We start from the raw sequence: 17,384 nt of genomic DNA on the forward strand, positions 1-17,384 counted from the left end.
TAACAATTAAATCACTGGAATTCTTACAAATAAGGCAAATCTTATGTTACACAGAACTGTAGGAATCCCAGCTTGTACACTGACCCCTGAAGGTAGGCTTCGGATAAACAGTAATAGAGAAACTACTGGCTGCTTTCTCGATAGAGGCATCGAAGAAAGAGAGCTAATTTGACTGTTCCATTTCAAATATGAATTTGATTGCAGATAGATTGCACTCTGTTATGTAGATGATGTGTTTGCTATATTTGAATCTGCATCTGCAAGTAAAAATTTCCTTGCTTTAAATTGTGTTTGGAGAGGTTGTAGTTTACATTCTACTGAGACGACCTTCTAATACATCCACCAGGTTTTTGCCCACTCATCTTGCCTGTGTCTCTCTGCAGACTCTTTGAGTCAACCTTACCACTTGCCTTCGCATTTATTTTTGTGTCATCTGCAAACTTGGCTATAGCATATTTAGTATCCTCATCAATTCATTAATATACAGTAAATAATTTCTGTCCCAGCACTGATCCCTGTAGCACTCGTTTAGACACGCTGAAAATGCCCCCCTTATTCCCAACTCTGTCTTCTATGGTTAGCCAATCCTCTTTCCATGTTAGTATACCACCTTAATGAATATAAATCATGATTTCTTTGCTTAAGAGAATGATTCAAGTATTCTGTTTTGTTAGGGTGAACGTGGACTTCCTGGACCACCTGGACTAACTGGTGAAACTGGAATAGGCTTTCCTGGCCCAAAGGTGAAGAAATATGTTTTTAACTATACCTTTTACAAGCCACTGAAATAAACATTATGCACCCCCACTGGAAATAATCATTTATAAAAAGAGAGAAATATCAACTTTTTTTACTCTTAGCTTTTTTTTAAGTCTGGAGAAATGCTTATACCTCCACACTTTTAAATAGAGTCATAGAGTACAAAAGATATGATGAACTTTTGTGATACTAAACGTTAACTGGCTCAGTCTTAACTGGAATATCCTGTCTCAGTCCATATACTGCATTATACGAAGGGAGAGGGAGGAACGCACAAACGTTTACAAGCATGGTATTACAATATTGAAATGAGATTTATTGGAGATGATCAAAACAGTGAGGGATCTAGGCAGAGAAGATAGGGAAAAACAAAGCACATAAGCTGATTGGCCCCATTGCTGAAAGGGTCAAGGACCGATTTAAGATGATTTTTCTTTTATGTGGTAAAATTTTGAAAGTAGAATGAACTAGCAGAATGTGTGATGGGGGCTTTCAAAGAGGAATTGTACAAGCTCCTGAAGAGAAAACAAGTTGCTAAGATGGTGGTGAAGGCATGTTTCAGGGAACCAGTACAGACAACAGGCTGGGTGGCCTTTAGATGGTAAGTCTCAAGAGAACTACACTTTTGAAAAAATTATCCTAAATTTTACATATTATGAGACATTTTAATGTTTTCTACCAGTTGGAAAAAATGATGTTGATCAACCAGCAGCCTCTTGTAACTCATCCTTCATTGATTTCAGTCTCCATCAATATCTGCAACATGTGCATCTAATCACTGTAATATCAACTTCTTTAAAGCAAGCAGAAGTATATGCAGGCCCCAATCAATAGTTTTGCAGGTAGGAGGGACTGTAAGATCCTGTAGATAGCCTTCCTGTTGCCCTCCAACCCGATCAATCTGCAGTTTTACTGAGACCAAGTGTGGCCAAGGGCACATCCCTAGTTCTGGTTGAGACCCTTAGGGCCACTTTCTGCCCTGACCTCAATTTTGAGACTTCTGGGAGAGGTCTAGGGAGAGCAGGCCCACATTATCCTGTTTCAGCCCACGGAAAGGGATTGCATGCCCCCAACCCCAAGTGATAGTGTTTACCCCATTTGCCAAAGTGAATACTGAACTACATTTGGAGAATAAAGAAGGCAATATCTGTGGTAGGTAATAGTTTTTAAACTTGTGAATGCTTTGCAAGTAGGTTTTCCAAACATCAGTTTCCAATAAAGAGTTTTGTGTTTAGCGCCTGAAAAGTAAATATTGGGAATTTAGTGGAGAGTTTAGTGGGCCCCAAAGGATTTTCCATTAATTAAAATGAATGATGCAAAATGCATCAAAGCCTATTGACCTGTACACCTGATTTCCTGTGATATTTGAATACATAGAACACCACCAGAGGCACAAATTTGTAAAACGTCTCCTTTAGTATTCATTCATAGTTTTAGTATTACCTTAATAGACAATTTTGCTTCAATTACAATAACAAAGCTACACTTAACATTTGAGTAGCCCTGCAGTACAATGTTATGTGAGTTTTCAAAATCAAGATATGTGAAATGAAACATTTGTAATATTTCTTTGTCTGGGCAGTAAAGGATTCCCTTAGAGTTGCTGGTTGTCTAATATAGAAGCTTCTCAATTTTTCTTTATTTTGCTGTAGATTGAAAACACAGACACTGTAAAGGAGGCTAGCCAAAGCTTCAATACAAAAACACGTAAAACCTACAATGAAGATGGCCATTGCTTCAAGCTATTTTAACACATAGTTGATATTCATTTTAAGAGCAAACAATTCAAATTTGACTTTTTCCAGATGACTCAAATCTTACTAAGAGTTTGAACAGTCATTTCAAGTGTTGCAGCTGGAGTTATTCTCTACTGGAAGCGTAAAATCTACCTGTAGGCATTCCTAAGGTTAAAACATTTGGTTACATGCCAGACGTGTTGTCTCCCTTAATCATTTAATACAATTCAATTTCCACATATCCATATTGCCAAACAGGAGTGCGTTGTTGTTCTAAACCATTCATGAAGACAGAGATAGATACTGAGTTTTATTCACATTATTAGAACAGAACTTTTTTAAACTTGTGCTGACAGCTTGTTCTTTGGATGGTGCATGGTAATGAAAGCTTTATAAAGTATTAATTTAAAATTCCAAATTTCTTTTTGCATTATTTATTACAAATAAAAGTAGATCAATTCTCTATTCAGTCACCTCAATAAGAGGCAATTCTACTTTTAAGAATGGTGCAAGGGTTTTTTTGTCAAAACTTAAATGCAATACACTATTTTACTCCACCTAATTCATTCTTCTTTCTTTAGGGTAATATTGGTTTTGTAGGAAGACCAGGGCCTATTGGCCCACCTGGGATTGGTGAACCTGGACTACCAGTAAGTTGTGTCAAATTGTACTTGAATCCAGTGCCAAGAATCAAATTAGACATTGGAGTAGAAAAGATAAAAATATTCTCAACTGGTGCAAACTGCAAAGATACTAGATATGAACAAAAAATAGGGTAGACTTCTTTCCTGTACCACCTGAGTGTACAATATTTTGTGTACAAGAACCTAGTTGTTTTTCTTTCAGCTGATTAAATTGGGATGAAAATAAGTTGGAAGCCATTTTGTGTTTTCCCCTTGTTCTCACCTATTCTTGGGTGGAGCGTCCTCGAAGCAGATTACTTTCCGACTGTACAGACGTGTTATGTTTAGGCAAGAACACCAGTATTGCTGATATGTCAGTGTATGTGCTTTGTTCCTGTTAAATGTGTGGAGTCGTAAATATCAAGCACTGCTGTCCACAGAAGGCATGACTGACAAACTTTAAAAAACCTAATGTGTGACCTTTTGTAAATGCTTGAAAGAAAAGGATGGATATAGCAGGCATCAACATATGAAGACTTGAGGAGGTTTGTTTCACTGACAAATTTTTACAAGGAGAGAATGCATACTAACAGATCAACAGCCTGCTTTATACGCCACTGGGTTTTTTTTTTCCATCAACGTCAACTATCTACTGAAGCATTAATAAACCTGGGAGCCCTCCCTGTACCTAGCCCTCTCACACAGCCATCTCGCCATCATTGCTTGTGTGCCCTTTAATTCACTGCAGCATCTTAAACATTACATTACCCTACAGTGTGTCAGTTGTGGCTCATTTGAGACATAAGATTATGAGTTCATGTCTCATTCCAGAACTTGAGTACAAAAATCGAAACTGATGTTCCAGTGCAATAGTGACAGATTAACAGAAATCACCCAAGTTGAATAAATGAAATAGCTACCCTTCATATTTTTATATTGTGGCCTCATCCATATAGCAGAAATTAAAGCTTCACTGGCACTGAAGAGTCCATCTTTTCTGCACATCTTATTTGCAATTAGCAAGACTGTAGATTGTAAATGTAACCCACTAATGGTTTTGTGTATGACTAATATCATTTAACACACTTAATGACCATGGCAGCGCATTTTGTAATCTCCAAGTTTAGCACAGCCTCAGTTAATGTGTTTTCCACATTTATTAAAATCAAAGATCCTGAGCATCCTTAGATCCTGGTGAAAGTATTAAGATCTGCCTGTGGGAAGCTCTCCAGCTGACCTCACAGGAATATTCAGGATGATAGGACATTCTCCTGTTTAAATCTTATTTTTGGTCACCTGCTGAATCGGGGAAGATGGGAGACTCATTGTCAGCAGCTGTTCTCCCCAGCTCAGGGTTATGAGCAGGAAAGGAAGTCATATGCATTTTTTTTTGAGAATCTTTTGATTTTCCAAAGCAAGTCTTTGGTGGAGATAATGGAAGAATATGTGAGTCACTGCTATTCTCAGAAAACCAAATTTTGTGTGTCACAAGTGTTAGGCAGTTTGGTTGTTTGCAAGTTTAATTCAAGTTTAATACATTTTCCATTACCATTCAGCAGCAAGTAAAGGTTGTTATTGCTTTATTATGACATAGCTCATAATATTAATGTTATGTTCTTTTGTACAGGGTCCTCCAGGGCCTCAAGGTCTTCAGGGAGATAGAGGTTTACCTGGAGAAGGTTGGCCAGGAGTGAAGGTATGCATAATTCTAAATGCATTTTAGACACAGTATCTGTCTTTCCCTGTAAAAGATTCACCCAAGATTGTTTGAACGTTGTTTCAACATGTAGGAAAGGAATTCCCCATCAGCAGGGTATACCAAACATAGTATGTTTTTGTTCAGGGCATGTTGCCAGTGTAACATTAATGCAAGAGTTGTTGAACAAAGCATTAAACATACTTTGTGCAATGCTTTTAAGAAAAATCAAATGCAGCTAAGAAAATATACTTTATTACAATGTGACTTGATATGAGCTACAATGTTAAGAATCTGTTAAATTACATACAGTCAAACACATTGTACTCAATTAGATCCACCATACACAATGCACTCGATCTTCCTATTTCTGGTAAGTTTAAAATAGATGTTATGTGTAAGTAAGGATATATATTCTGAAGAGTGACAACATGAATATTTGGTTAATTCTAATGCACCAATGGATCATTCACTACTGTGAAATGACAACCTATATATCTTAAAATAATTGGAGAAACATACTTGCCTTCATTGGTCAGAGCATTGAGTGTAGGAGTTGAGATGTCATGTTGTGGTTGTACAAGACATTAGTGAGGCTACTTTTGGAATATTGAATACAATTCTGGTCCCCCTGTTATAGGAAGGATATTGTTAAACTAGAAAGGGTGCACAAAAAGTTGACAAGAATGTTGCTGGGAAGAGGTTGGATAGGCTGGGACTTTATTCCCTGGAGCGTAGGAAGTTGAGGATGACCTTACAGAGATTCGAAAAATCGTGAGGGGCATGGGTATGGTGAATAGCCAAGATCTTTTTCCCAAGGGTGCGGGAGTCCAAAACTATGGGGTATTAGTCATAGAGTCATAGAGTAATACAGCATGGAAACAGGCCCTTTGGCCTAAACTGGTCCATGCTGACCATTGTACCCACTCAGCTAGTTCTGATTGCCAGCATTTGGTCCATATTCCTCTAAACCCTTCCCATCTATGTACCTATCCAAATATTTTTTAAATGTTGCTATTGTACCTGTCTCAACCACTTTCTCTGGCAGCCCATTCCATACATGCATCACTCCCTGTGTGAAGAAGTTGCCCCTCAGGTCCTTCTTAAATCTATCCCTTCTCACCTTAAACCTATGCCATCTAGTGTTCAATTCCCCATCCCTGGGAAAAAGACTATATGCATTCATCCTATCTATGCCCCTCATGATTTAATACACCTCAATAAAGTCATCCCTCATTCACATACATTTCAAGGAATAAAGTCCTACCCTGGCCAACCTCTCCCTATAACTCAGGCCTACTAGTCCTGGCATCAGCCTCGTAAATCTTCTTTGCGCACTTTCCAGTTTGACTATGTTTTTCCTATAACAGGATGACCAAAACTGCGCACAATACTCCTAGTGCTTATACAACTGTAACATAACATCCCAACGCCTATACTCAATGCCTCATCCGATGAAAGCCAGCATACTAAAGGCCTTCTTCACCACCCTGCCCACCTGTGACGCCGCTTTCAACGAGCTATGTACTTGTACTCCTAGGTCCCTCTGTTCCACAACACTCCTCAGGACCTTACCATTTACTGTATAAGTCCTATCTTGGTTTGACATTCCAAATTGCAACACCTCATACTTACCTGTATTGAATTGCATTCGCCAATCCTCAGCCCATTTCACCATCTGATCGAGATCCCTCTGTAATTTTTGGTAACCTTCTTTGCTATCAATGATACCTCCTAATTTTGTATCATCCGCAAACTTACTAATCATGCCTTGTACATTCACATACAAATCATTTATGTAATTAACAAATAACAAAGGTCCCAGCACCACTGGTCACAGGCCTCCAGTCCGAGAAACAACCTCAACCATCACCCTCTGCTTCCTACCATCGAGTTAGTTTTGAATCCAATTAGCTAGCTCTCCCTGGATTCCATGCGACCTAATTTTCATGACTAGCCTGCTGTGTGGGACCTTGTCAAAGGCCTTAATAAAGTCCATATAGACAACATCCACTGCCCTCCCCTCATCCATTCTCTTGGTTACCTCTTTGAAAAAGTCTAAAAGATTTGTCAGACATGACTTCGCACGCACAAAACCATGCTGACTATCCCTAATCAGACTTTGACTATCCAAATGTTGGTTGATCCTGTCCCTCCGTATCCTCTCCAGCAATTTGTCTACCACTGATGTCAGGCTGACTGGCCTGTAGTTCCCTAACTTGTCTTTGCTACCTTTCTTAAACAATGGAACAACATTAGCCACCTTCCAGTCTTCCAGATCTTCACCAGTGGCTAAAGATGAAACTAAAATCTCTGCAAGGGCCTCTGCAATTTCTCTCCTAGCCTCCCACAATATCCAAGGATGGACTTGATCCTGCCCAGGAGATTTATCCACCTTAATGCACTTTAAGGCTGAAAACACATCCCTTCTGTTAATGTGTATGCAGCCTAAAACATCCCCACTTGTTTCCCTTATTTCCTTAGCATCCATGATTGTCTCCTCACTAAACAGTGAGGAAAAATATTCATTAAAAGTCTCCCCTATCTCCTGTGCCTTCACACATAAACGGCCATGCTGATCTTTAAGGGGACGTATTCTCTCCCCAGCCACCCTTTTACTCTTAATACAGCTATAAAACCTCTTGGGATTATCTTTAAGTTTAGTTTAAGGTGAGAGGGGAAAGATTTAAAAGGGACCTAAGGGGCAACGTTTTCGCACAGAAGGTGTAGCATGAATGGAATGAGCTGCCATAGGAAGTGATAGAGGCGGGGACAATTACACTATTTAAAAGACATTAGGATAGGTACATGAAAGGTTTGGAGGGATATGGACCAAATGCAGGCAAATGTGACTAGTTCAGTTTAGGATACCTCGTTGGCATGGACGAGTTGGACTGAAGGGCCTGTTTCTGTGCTGTTGGACTCTATTACTAATGAATAGCCAAACAATTCATGTTGACCTATTGCCTTAAACTGACATACTGAGAATTTCTCCTGTATTGTTTTGCTCTTAACTTTTCCCTTGTTCATTTCAGTACTCTTAGTGAAATTGATTGCGTCATCACACTCCAGTAGGAGATTATGTGTTTCTGCATTGGCACAGATGACCTTCAGCAACTGGAACTGCTGACCTTGCTCTATTTTGCAGTATTGACTCATTTCAGTAATTTCCAAATGCTCACTGCACGGGTTGAATGATGTGCAGGAGACATACTGGGTGTGATTTTGACTTTGGCTGATTGAAGGAGTCCATTAACCACATATCCTTTCCTGTATCTGTGACAGAGCCCTCACAGTTTTGAGGCCAAGACTTCATCTGAATCAGCCCAGAGAACAGTAGGTGCCAAATAGGCATTACAAGGCAACTCATTGGTGTTGACACTCAAGAATATTGACTAGCAGGGATGCCGCACAATTGTCCTGTTGAGGATGGTGAAGGTGAAGCTCATGGAGTCGGTGGCAAGTCCAAACCACTAGTTGTTTGCAGTATTTTTGTGTGGTGTGTAAGCATAAACATGCTCCTCCGGGCTCCACCAAAACATCCTCAATACTGTCTGATCCCTAAATCGGGTGAAATGTCTAAGCTGGAATGTGAAAGTAAAGAAGCAAATAATTCAAGGGGTGGTTTCAAGTAAATTGGGACAGAGGTAAATGAAGTAGAGGGGAAGCTGAGAGTCTGACTTCTTCGAGGTCATCATCCTCAATACCTCATGTATTAAGTCAAAATGAGAAAATTGTGCTTCTGATCCTTTTCCTTCTCATCAGCATCCTCTTGTATTCCCTATTCCACTACCAGTTACTATGGTAGAGCTGCAGGAAATGGCCATATAAACTATGGATGGTTGAACATTACACACTGGATAAGGATTCAGAAATGAGGAGTGGAAGTTTGTGACTGTTTCGATCTTCCAGGGATACCACAATGACACTGCAAACATTCAGTCACTGACCTGATGCTGGGTTTGATGAAGTCCTGATGAAGGTGTAAACCCAAAATATTGCCTTTCCTACTCCTCTGATGCTGTCTGACCTGTGGTGTTCCTCCAGCTCCACACTGTATTAACTCTGACTCCAGCATCTGCAGTTCTTGCTATATCCTGATGCTGGGTTTATACTTGAGCCATGGCATCTCTAATACAAAGAGCTAAAAACATCCCATTAACTCCAGGACCTGCTCCTCATAGGGCATGGGATAGCTTGGATACGTACCTTCATTGGTACGCCCCTCAAAGGCATTGTGCGTCATTTTTCCTGTAGCACAACAGAATACATAGAATAAAGGCTAGTATTGAAAAGATTGTGACAGGAACTTGCAAGAAGTTAAATAAAAGATGTGGTGTTTCAGCCTGTTAAAGTGGAGAAACTGGTATTAAGCTTGTACTAGTAAGTAATGGCTTTTAGTGGAGACTTAAGTCTCTCTGTCAGTGTATCCCTCATTTTAAAGTATATTGTAAAGGGTTAGTTCTACAGCTGTGGCTTTTAGAAGAAGAAGAGGAATATGCTATTTTCTAAAGAAGAAATGGAAGGGTCATTAATGAATGCCCCCTACCCTATCCCCTACTGGTCCAAATATTGAACTTGTTGTGGTACTGGTCATTAGTCCTAAAGGTGAGAGAATTGACAGCCAGTTTTGCCTCTTCTGGGATTCTGAGGAAGGGTCACTGGACTTGAAACGTTAACTCTGATTTTTCAGATGCTGCCAGACCTGCTGAGCTTTCCCAGCAACTTCTGTTTTTGTTCCTGATTTACAGCATCCGCAGTTCTTTCAGTTAAAATTAATTCATCTTCTTTTCTGCCTCTGTGTCCTACACTGGCCCCTTTCTTTTTGCCTATAACTTGGAATGGACTATAATGGAATAACTATAATTTGGAATGGATGGAAGATTTTCAGTGATATGCAGGAATTCAGAGTTGAAGTTAAAACCGGGTCTGTTCTTATTGAAGGGCAGAAGCAGGCTTAAAGAACCAAGTGGCCTACTCTTGTTCCTTGTTCATGTGATCATGGGGGCAGGCATTTAATACACTTCCCCATTTCTGATAGAAGATAGAAGAGAGAAATGTATGAATTAACTCAGTTCTACCATTTTTGCCCCAGTAATGCTGAACATGAGGGACATTCAGTGTTGACAAAAACCTGAAAGTGGATCTGCCACTTTGTACGTTTCAATTCCCAAAGGAGATTGAATGTGTAGAAATTGCTTTCAGGCAACGCGAGCTGCAACAGCTGAATAATCTTTGAAAATTTTGAGCCAGTAATTTGTATGGTTTCAGTGGCAGATGCATTATGCAAATACTCCTGACTCAGTGATTTAGGGTGAAATCAGAAATATAGCCAAAAAGGTGGCATTTCATTCAATCCCCAATTTGATCTTCAGAGACTGTTTTAATTTCAGTTTCAGTCATGTGGTGCTAACAATCTATTCCATTCTATAGTATGAAGCAAAAATTAGTGCTAATAAATGATAAATCTATTAAGAAATTAATTTGAATGTATTCCAATCACTTTGTCAGAGGAATGCAAAACTATTATACCAGACTACTGCCAATTGTGATGGAATATGAAACAGGGTAGGCATTGTCATTCTCAATCGCTGCACTGTCCTAATTATAGCAAGCAACCAAACTGAACTCTGCCTATCTATTGACTATACAGCACAGCGGGGAAGTACACCAACCTCAGGGAACTTGTATTGACAGTTGTGTAATTGTTAGAAAACAAGAAAAAAACCATGTGAGAAAGGAAGAATGAATCAAAGGGTCATCAGTCACTACCTGTCATCTTTTGATATCTCATAGTGGCAGATCTGCCTTCAAACGTAGCAGTCCAAATGGTTATCTTCTGTGCTGCATCATTCTAAGTCATTTTACCATTTGAAGGGGCAGTAACAAAAATTTAGAGACAAGTTGCCAGCGAAGGAAGTTATGTGGCTCAGAAAAGCATTTGTAGGGAAATATTGTTAGTTCAGTCAAAGTATAGAAATAGACATCTATTAGCATGGCAAAATATTTCCCAGTTGAATTCTGTTTCGTCAGAAAGGTTTAGATTTAAGCAACATACTAGATGTGTCAGAAAGTACTTGTTTATGAATGCTATGCCACAAATGAACCAATTCCACCTTGGCGATCTGTTATTTCTCATAGAATCCCTACAGTGTAAGAGCAGACTATTCAGCCCATCGAGTCCACACTGACCCTCTGAAGAGCATCTCACCCAGACTCAACCCCACTCAAATGTGGTGAAGGGAAATCCAGTCATGGCAAGGCTCCAGGAAAAGGCTAGGGTGTGGGACGAGCTGAGTTCCTTTTCTAGAAAGCCAAAAGACATAACATAGAATGCGTAAGTGTGGAAGCAGATCATTTCGCCCAACAAGTCCACACAGACCCTCAGAAGACCATCTAACCAGACCCACCCTCCCTACCCTATCCCTGTAACCCTGCATTTCCCATGGCTAATCCACTTAGCCTGCACATTCCCGGACACTATGGGCAATTTAGCATGGCCAACCCACCTAACCTGCACATCTTTGAACTGCGGGGGAAAACCAGAACACCCGGAGGAAACCCAGGCAGGCGTGGGGAGAACATGCAAGCTCCACACAGACAGTCGCCCAGTGGTGAAATCGAACCCGTGTCCCAGGCATTATGAGGCAGCAGTGGTAACCACTGAGCAACTTTCACTTTTTTTTCTGCAGTTTTGTGGCATTGGCCACAAAGCAAAGGCTTTCAATGCCCAAGAGTTGAAAAGCTGTCACTGGTCTGAAAGCATAGATTTTGTCTCATAAATACCGACAGTGCTACATTAGCTGCATCAGAAATGTGCTTGTCAATAACAGTGTCCTACGGATACAAAATTTCCCCAAAGAAATAGCACTTCTTTGAATACAATCTGATAAGCACTAAATTTACAGTAGCTGCCCCAGGTCTTTATGCAAAACTTTCTGACAACAAGCCAATCTCTGTCTTCAGTCTTGAACAAAACTGAAACAATACTCAGTTTGCACTGCATGGAATCTTGCAAGCCTCAGGCACTGTGCAGCTGCACAATTGAAATGTTTCTACAGCCACACAAGAAATAATATAATTTCTAATCCAATTTTTCTGATTTCCTGCTGCTATCTGGATGACCTTCCTGTGTTTACAACTCCTTTAACCTTCAAAAGGTGATCTTATATTTCTCAAAACAAGTTTTATCGAAATTTTTTTTGACATTGGAAAATAACAAACACCTCCATGTTTTAAATTGTAATTAGGGTGATCGTGGATATGAAGGACCAAAGGGACCTCGTGGAGCTCCAGGTATCGGTGTTAAAGGTGATAAGGTAAGGCTTCAGTTTGTCAGATTCATAATGCGACTTTATTTGAAACTGCAGCAGTTGATTCAATGAACTTATGCTCAGCTTGTAAAAACCAAAAGGCTAACTTTGACTACAGTTAGACTTGGTAGTTTATATCTTCCAAGTTGATATAATGGAGCTTATGTGTGTGTGAAACAATTCTCTATAGGACGCAGAATGCTCGTGCTTTGATTTAGGAAGAAATTAAAAATGTGATAAGGTTTAGCCAGAATAATTATTTAAAAGGTGCATACCTAAGGAATATTGAATTTTACTGATTGCGCTGCGAACCTGTAATCACTAAATGACTGTCAAAACTCCTGAGATTGTCCCTGCGGTAAAATTCCACAGAGGCAAACTTGGCTACGGTCAGAGGAACTTTGTTAATGGTTTCAAGGATCCAGAAACACTGAAGACACAAAGGGACATTTCCTTTGTTTTTGAACCTCCATGCCATTGGATATGTGGTAGGTGGCAGGTTCCCAGCAGAAATTCATCATGTCAGCATTGATTCCCTGGGAATTTATGGTGGATCCCAGTGCCATCTACATCATTGCTGATGTGCCCACCTCAATATTTAAATATAAAGTGCTTCTGTGTTTCGTCTTGGCTTAGCATGACCTGAAAAGAAACACTTTGTTCTATGTTTAAAGGATTAAAATTATCCATTTTAATTCTCAATCAATTATTAGTCGATAGGGCCATACAGAAAAACAGAGATCTATCTTCCTCCTTCAGCTTTGTGCATATTTTCATCATAATGGTTATTCCTGAACTGGGGCACATTAGCACTATGCTGATGATCTGATTTAGCATGCACACAGGTTTAGATTCATTCATCAAAGTGCTGAGATCGAAGTTTCTCTCATAATTCAACAAAATGGAATGCAGATGCTACCTCTATACAAAAGCAATAAATAACTTGGTTCAATTAAAGTAAAAACTTACTTTGTGGTCAAGAAGAGTTTGTTTTACCTGTTAATATATAGAAATATTCAGTCTTGTAAATTATTTTCTGCATGCCAAGCCATTAGGGAAGCTCTGCGAAGTAATTTGAAATTAATGGTAGGTTTCAGATACTAACACATCACCATACAAGATGCAATAACTGTTAGCCTCTCAGATTCTCCCTTTATTCCAGCGCTATAGATAATAAATCCTAGCATAGAAATCAAAACCCTGGCTGCATTAGGTTTCAATCCAGTATATCAACCCAGCCTTTATGAACAATAACTAACCATTCGAAATAGCATAATTTCTTGAAGATCTGTGCAATGCATATCATACTCATTTCAAACATTCTGCACTTATTCAAACTCCATAATAAACACCATTTTAAAAGGCTTATTAATGCCTTGTGGATTTATTCTAGCTTTATTGTTTTTAAGTATTGTACTTCATGCTCTCTTTTCGCTTCTGCATATTCTTTAACCTGAGTAAAGTTCAGGAGTCTTAGCATGTATGCATTGGCCTGATGGTGTGTTCATTTTCTAGCTTTCGGGAGTGATGGACAATCCAAATGGGCTTGTGGGGGGGAAGTTCAAGCTTTGACAAGTTCAGTAAAGTTAATAGCCTTGGCTCTTCATACACCTGAACAATCTGAGAGAGTACTTCATTTTTTGTAAAAGGCTAATTAAGTCTTGCCAATTAATTACAAACATGATATCAATAAGACCAGCTAAATAATTTTCAACATGAATCTGAGAATAAGATTGCAGAATCCAAATATTATCACCTAATAATATTCAACCAGTCAAAGCAACAGCAATTACTATATATTACATTTCTGACTGCAGAAGCATCATTGAGGCTTTAGGATAGTTTAAAATTATACAAGAATAAAAATGAAGAACCGAAGACAGAAATAGAACATGAAACTAATTTCACTTGTTTGGAATCTGTACCTTTTATTATATTGTGTTAATGTGCATTTTTTTTTAGTTTTATTGTGTCTTGTACTTCATTAGGGTGAAATTGGTTTTCCTGGATTACCTGGGCCTATTGGACCATCCGGAATTGGATTCCAAGGTGAAAAGGTAAAAGCTGGTTTGGACCTATTAATTCCTGCTGGGCTTCAATTTAGGTGAAAATTAACTTCTTGTGACTTCCAAACCCTGTTCAATTTTCTTTTACTGACCAAACTGCTTGAACTTAAATTATCCCTTCCTATCAGTGCATTCACGCACTGACCTTATGCAGGATTCATTTTTATTTCAAAGATGCTGATGGCCAGGATTTCCCACCTCACTACCTGAAGAGACGGCAGGGAATATATCTGGCTGAACCACAGCCATTTAACACTCTTTGATATGAGACTTCTGCCACTCACTCAGAAGAAAATCACACCTCAGCAAGCCTCCTGCCAAATCTGTTTGGCCAACATCTCTCTAGTCCTATAAGCACCAAAAACTGTGGTGGATGAGAAATGGGACAACAGGCGATCCTCAGAATCCAAGTAGCAGGAAATCAGGATTGGTAGATGTGAGGGTTGTAGTGGGAAAGGAGGTGAGACCCAGGGGTGTGGGCAGAGGGGAGATTGCAGAGTTGATGGAGAGTGTAAAAAACAGGGAGCGCCCACTTGAGGCAGACCTTGTGAGGTCAGTGGCCCTAAGTCTAAAGGAAACCACTAATAAAGGTGCCCCCTTCCTCCCATTTACTGCCTACGTCTGAGCAGGGTTGCTTTCTGGGCTTGTCTCTCACCAGCTTGAAAATTGTGCTGGGAAAGAAACAACTCTCAAGTGTTTATTAATTGACCACTTAAGGACCTCAACTGATGAAAGAGAGCATGAGCCACATCCTGAATTGTGGAGAAACTGGGTCAATGGGAAGACCATCTCAGGAATTTTATGGGTGCCCCACTTCACCCATACCGCCAGTGGGAAATCATAAAATTCTACCCCATCTCTTTATCATGATTTAAGTGTACATGTATTTTAAAAACACAAGAAAATGATTAAGCCATTCGGCTCCATGAACTTGTTCCACCATTAATTGATCATTGCTGACTGGAGCTCAACTCTACTTGTGTATCTTCAATCCTTGTCTCTTGATAACTGATCTAATAACAATACGTTAATTAGATATTTCTTAGATATTTGTATTGACCCAGCAATCACAGCCTTTTAGAAGAGAGAAAGACAATGGCCTAAATGGTATTATCGCTGGACTATTAATCCAGAGACTCAGATAACATTCTGGGGACCTGGGTTCAAATCCTGCCACAGCAGATGGTGGAATTTGAATCCAATAAATATCTGGAATTAGGAGTCTAATGATGACCATTAATCCATTGTCGGGGAAAAACCAATCTGGTTCACTAATGTCCTTTAGGGGAGGAAACTGCCATCCTGACCTGGTCTGGCCTACATGTGACTCCAGACTCACAGCAGCTGTGTGGCTGACTCTTAGCTGCCCTCTGGGCAATTAGGGATGGGCAAAAAAATGCCTTCATCCTATTAATGAATAAAAAAATTCTGGATGTTCATTGTTCTGTGTGAAAAAGTGTTTCCTGATTTCACTCCAGACGGGCCTTGACTCTAATTTTAAGATTGTGCACTATTCCTAACTTTCCCACCAACAAGTTAGTTCTTTGGCCCCAATTTTAAGGGTGGGGGTTAAGCAATAAGGCCCATGTAAGCTCTGAAGCAATGGCAATCTTTGTGGTGTTGGTGGTGGTGATTTGTGGTAGGGAGGGTGTGGGTGGATTTACTGAGGTTCTGCAAGCTCAGTCAATTTTAATAGCTGCTCCTCAATTCCATAGACTTTCCCAGCGTCTTCCCCAAACATAGCTACTGCTGCAACTTAGCAGAAAACTTCAGTGCCAGCAGCCACACATGGAAACTTGCAGAAACTGTCCAAGGCAGTCAGTTAACAAGATGGATTCTGAAGTGATCAAGTAGGCAAGGGGAGTCAGGGTAAGAGAGGGCTAAAGCCCTGTCTCTTCCTGACCCACAGAGAAATCTGAAATGAAATTTTTAAGTATACTCACCTGTATGTCTTCTGCACTAATTATGTGTTGCGTCAAAAGCTTTTGGAATATTTTCCACTGGTTCAAGTAGATTTGTTCACCTCCTAACAGCTCAACTCAGTTTGAAGTGACAAAGTTATTTCTTATCAATACGAAGTTTGATTTCCTAAAGTTTAAAGCCTTGGCTTGGTCCACCTATTTCACCCTGTCAAACCTCAGACCTACATTACCCCATTATAGAATTGCACTAATGGAATTGCTTTGAATGATGGCATTTTGTTTTCATACATCAACAGGGAGAACAGGGTCCACGAGGTCCACCTGGCCCGAAAGGACCTCCAGGTGAAGGACTGCCTGGATCAAAGGTAAGAAAATCCAAAATATGTTAAAGAAGGTTTTTTGTTTTTACAAACCTACAAACAAGATTTTAGTTCAACTGTAAATGTTCATTTTTAGATGGTATTTGGAGAACAATTCAATGCATCTTCAATATATCTGGCATTGCAAAAAGCCACTAAAGCCCAAGAAAACAAAAAAAGTGACAAAAGTCTATTAAAGTTGACAGTCTATCATGTCCTTCAACAAGCAAGTTCATTATTCTGTGCAAGTGGGTGCAGTTTGAATTGGTTAAAATCAGGCCAATGCAACTTGCTTCATCCACTTACTCTCCTGAGTAAGGATTCTATTCAATTTCTCACTGTTGCCAGTAATACTAACATGAAAGTCCAAAAATTTCACTTCATCGGATTTCAGGATGCCGCCTTCCTTGCTATGACATTGCCATCCCAACATCTCAAACAGCTATGTGGTTGTGAGCACATGTATTTTGGTCAGGAAGAGTATTTATAGTGGGATCCCCTGCCATTTCTTTTCTTCATATTCGTAACCTAGTGTCTGGTACTGAAAATCTGCATATGATACACAGCTTGGAAATTTTGTGAACTGTGAGGATCCTGATAGACTTCAAGAAGCTATGCGAATGAACAGATATGTAACAGATATGTAGCAGATGAAAGTTAATGTAGAGGAGAATGAAATGGTAAGTTTTGGATGGAAAAATGAGGACAGATAAAATAAATTACTCAGTTCTAATATCAGTTAAACAGCAGAGTTACCCAAAGATTTATGTGCACAGGTTGTTGGAATTGGCAGGGCAGATTGTTATAGCATCTAATAAAGCATTGAGGATCCTGGGCTTTATAAGTATAACCACAGAGCTACAAATGCAAGGAAGTCATCTAGGTTGACCTCAGCTGGAGTATTATCCAA

General features: G+C 39.6%; 1 protein-coding gene across 1 annotated transcript in view; it reads left to right on the plus strand.

Annotated features, from left to right (window-relative positions):
- Nucleotides 1-17,384, plus strand: part of col28a2a (collagen, type XXVIII, alpha 2a) — a 97,680-nt gene that overhangs the window by 28,745 nt on the left and 51,551 nt on the right. The window contains exons 12-17 of the mRNA XM_048599209.1: nucleotides 675-743; nucleotides 3,077-3,145; nucleotides 4,746-4,814; nucleotides 12,065-12,133; nucleotides 14,116-14,184; nucleotides 16,412-16,480. Of these exons, the coding sequence (XP_048455166.1) occupies nucleotides 675-743; nucleotides 3,077-3,145; nucleotides 4,746-4,814; nucleotides 12,065-12,133; nucleotides 14,116-14,184; nucleotides 16,412-16,480 (414 nt within the window). The remainder of the gene's footprint in view (nucleotides 1-674; nucleotides 744-3,076; nucleotides 3,146-4,745; nucleotides 4,815-12,064; nucleotides 12,134-14,115; nucleotides 14,185-16,411; nucleotides 16,481-17,384) is intronic.

Source organism: Rhincodon typus, chromosome 7 (genome assembly GCF_021869965.1).
Source record: "Rhincodon typus isolate 14 chromosome 7, sRhiTyp1.1, whole genome shotgun sequence".
NCBI classification, from domain to species: domain Eukaryota; kingdom Metazoa; phylum Chordata; class Chondrichthyes; order Orectolobiformes; family Rhincodontidae; genus Rhincodon; species Rhincodon typus.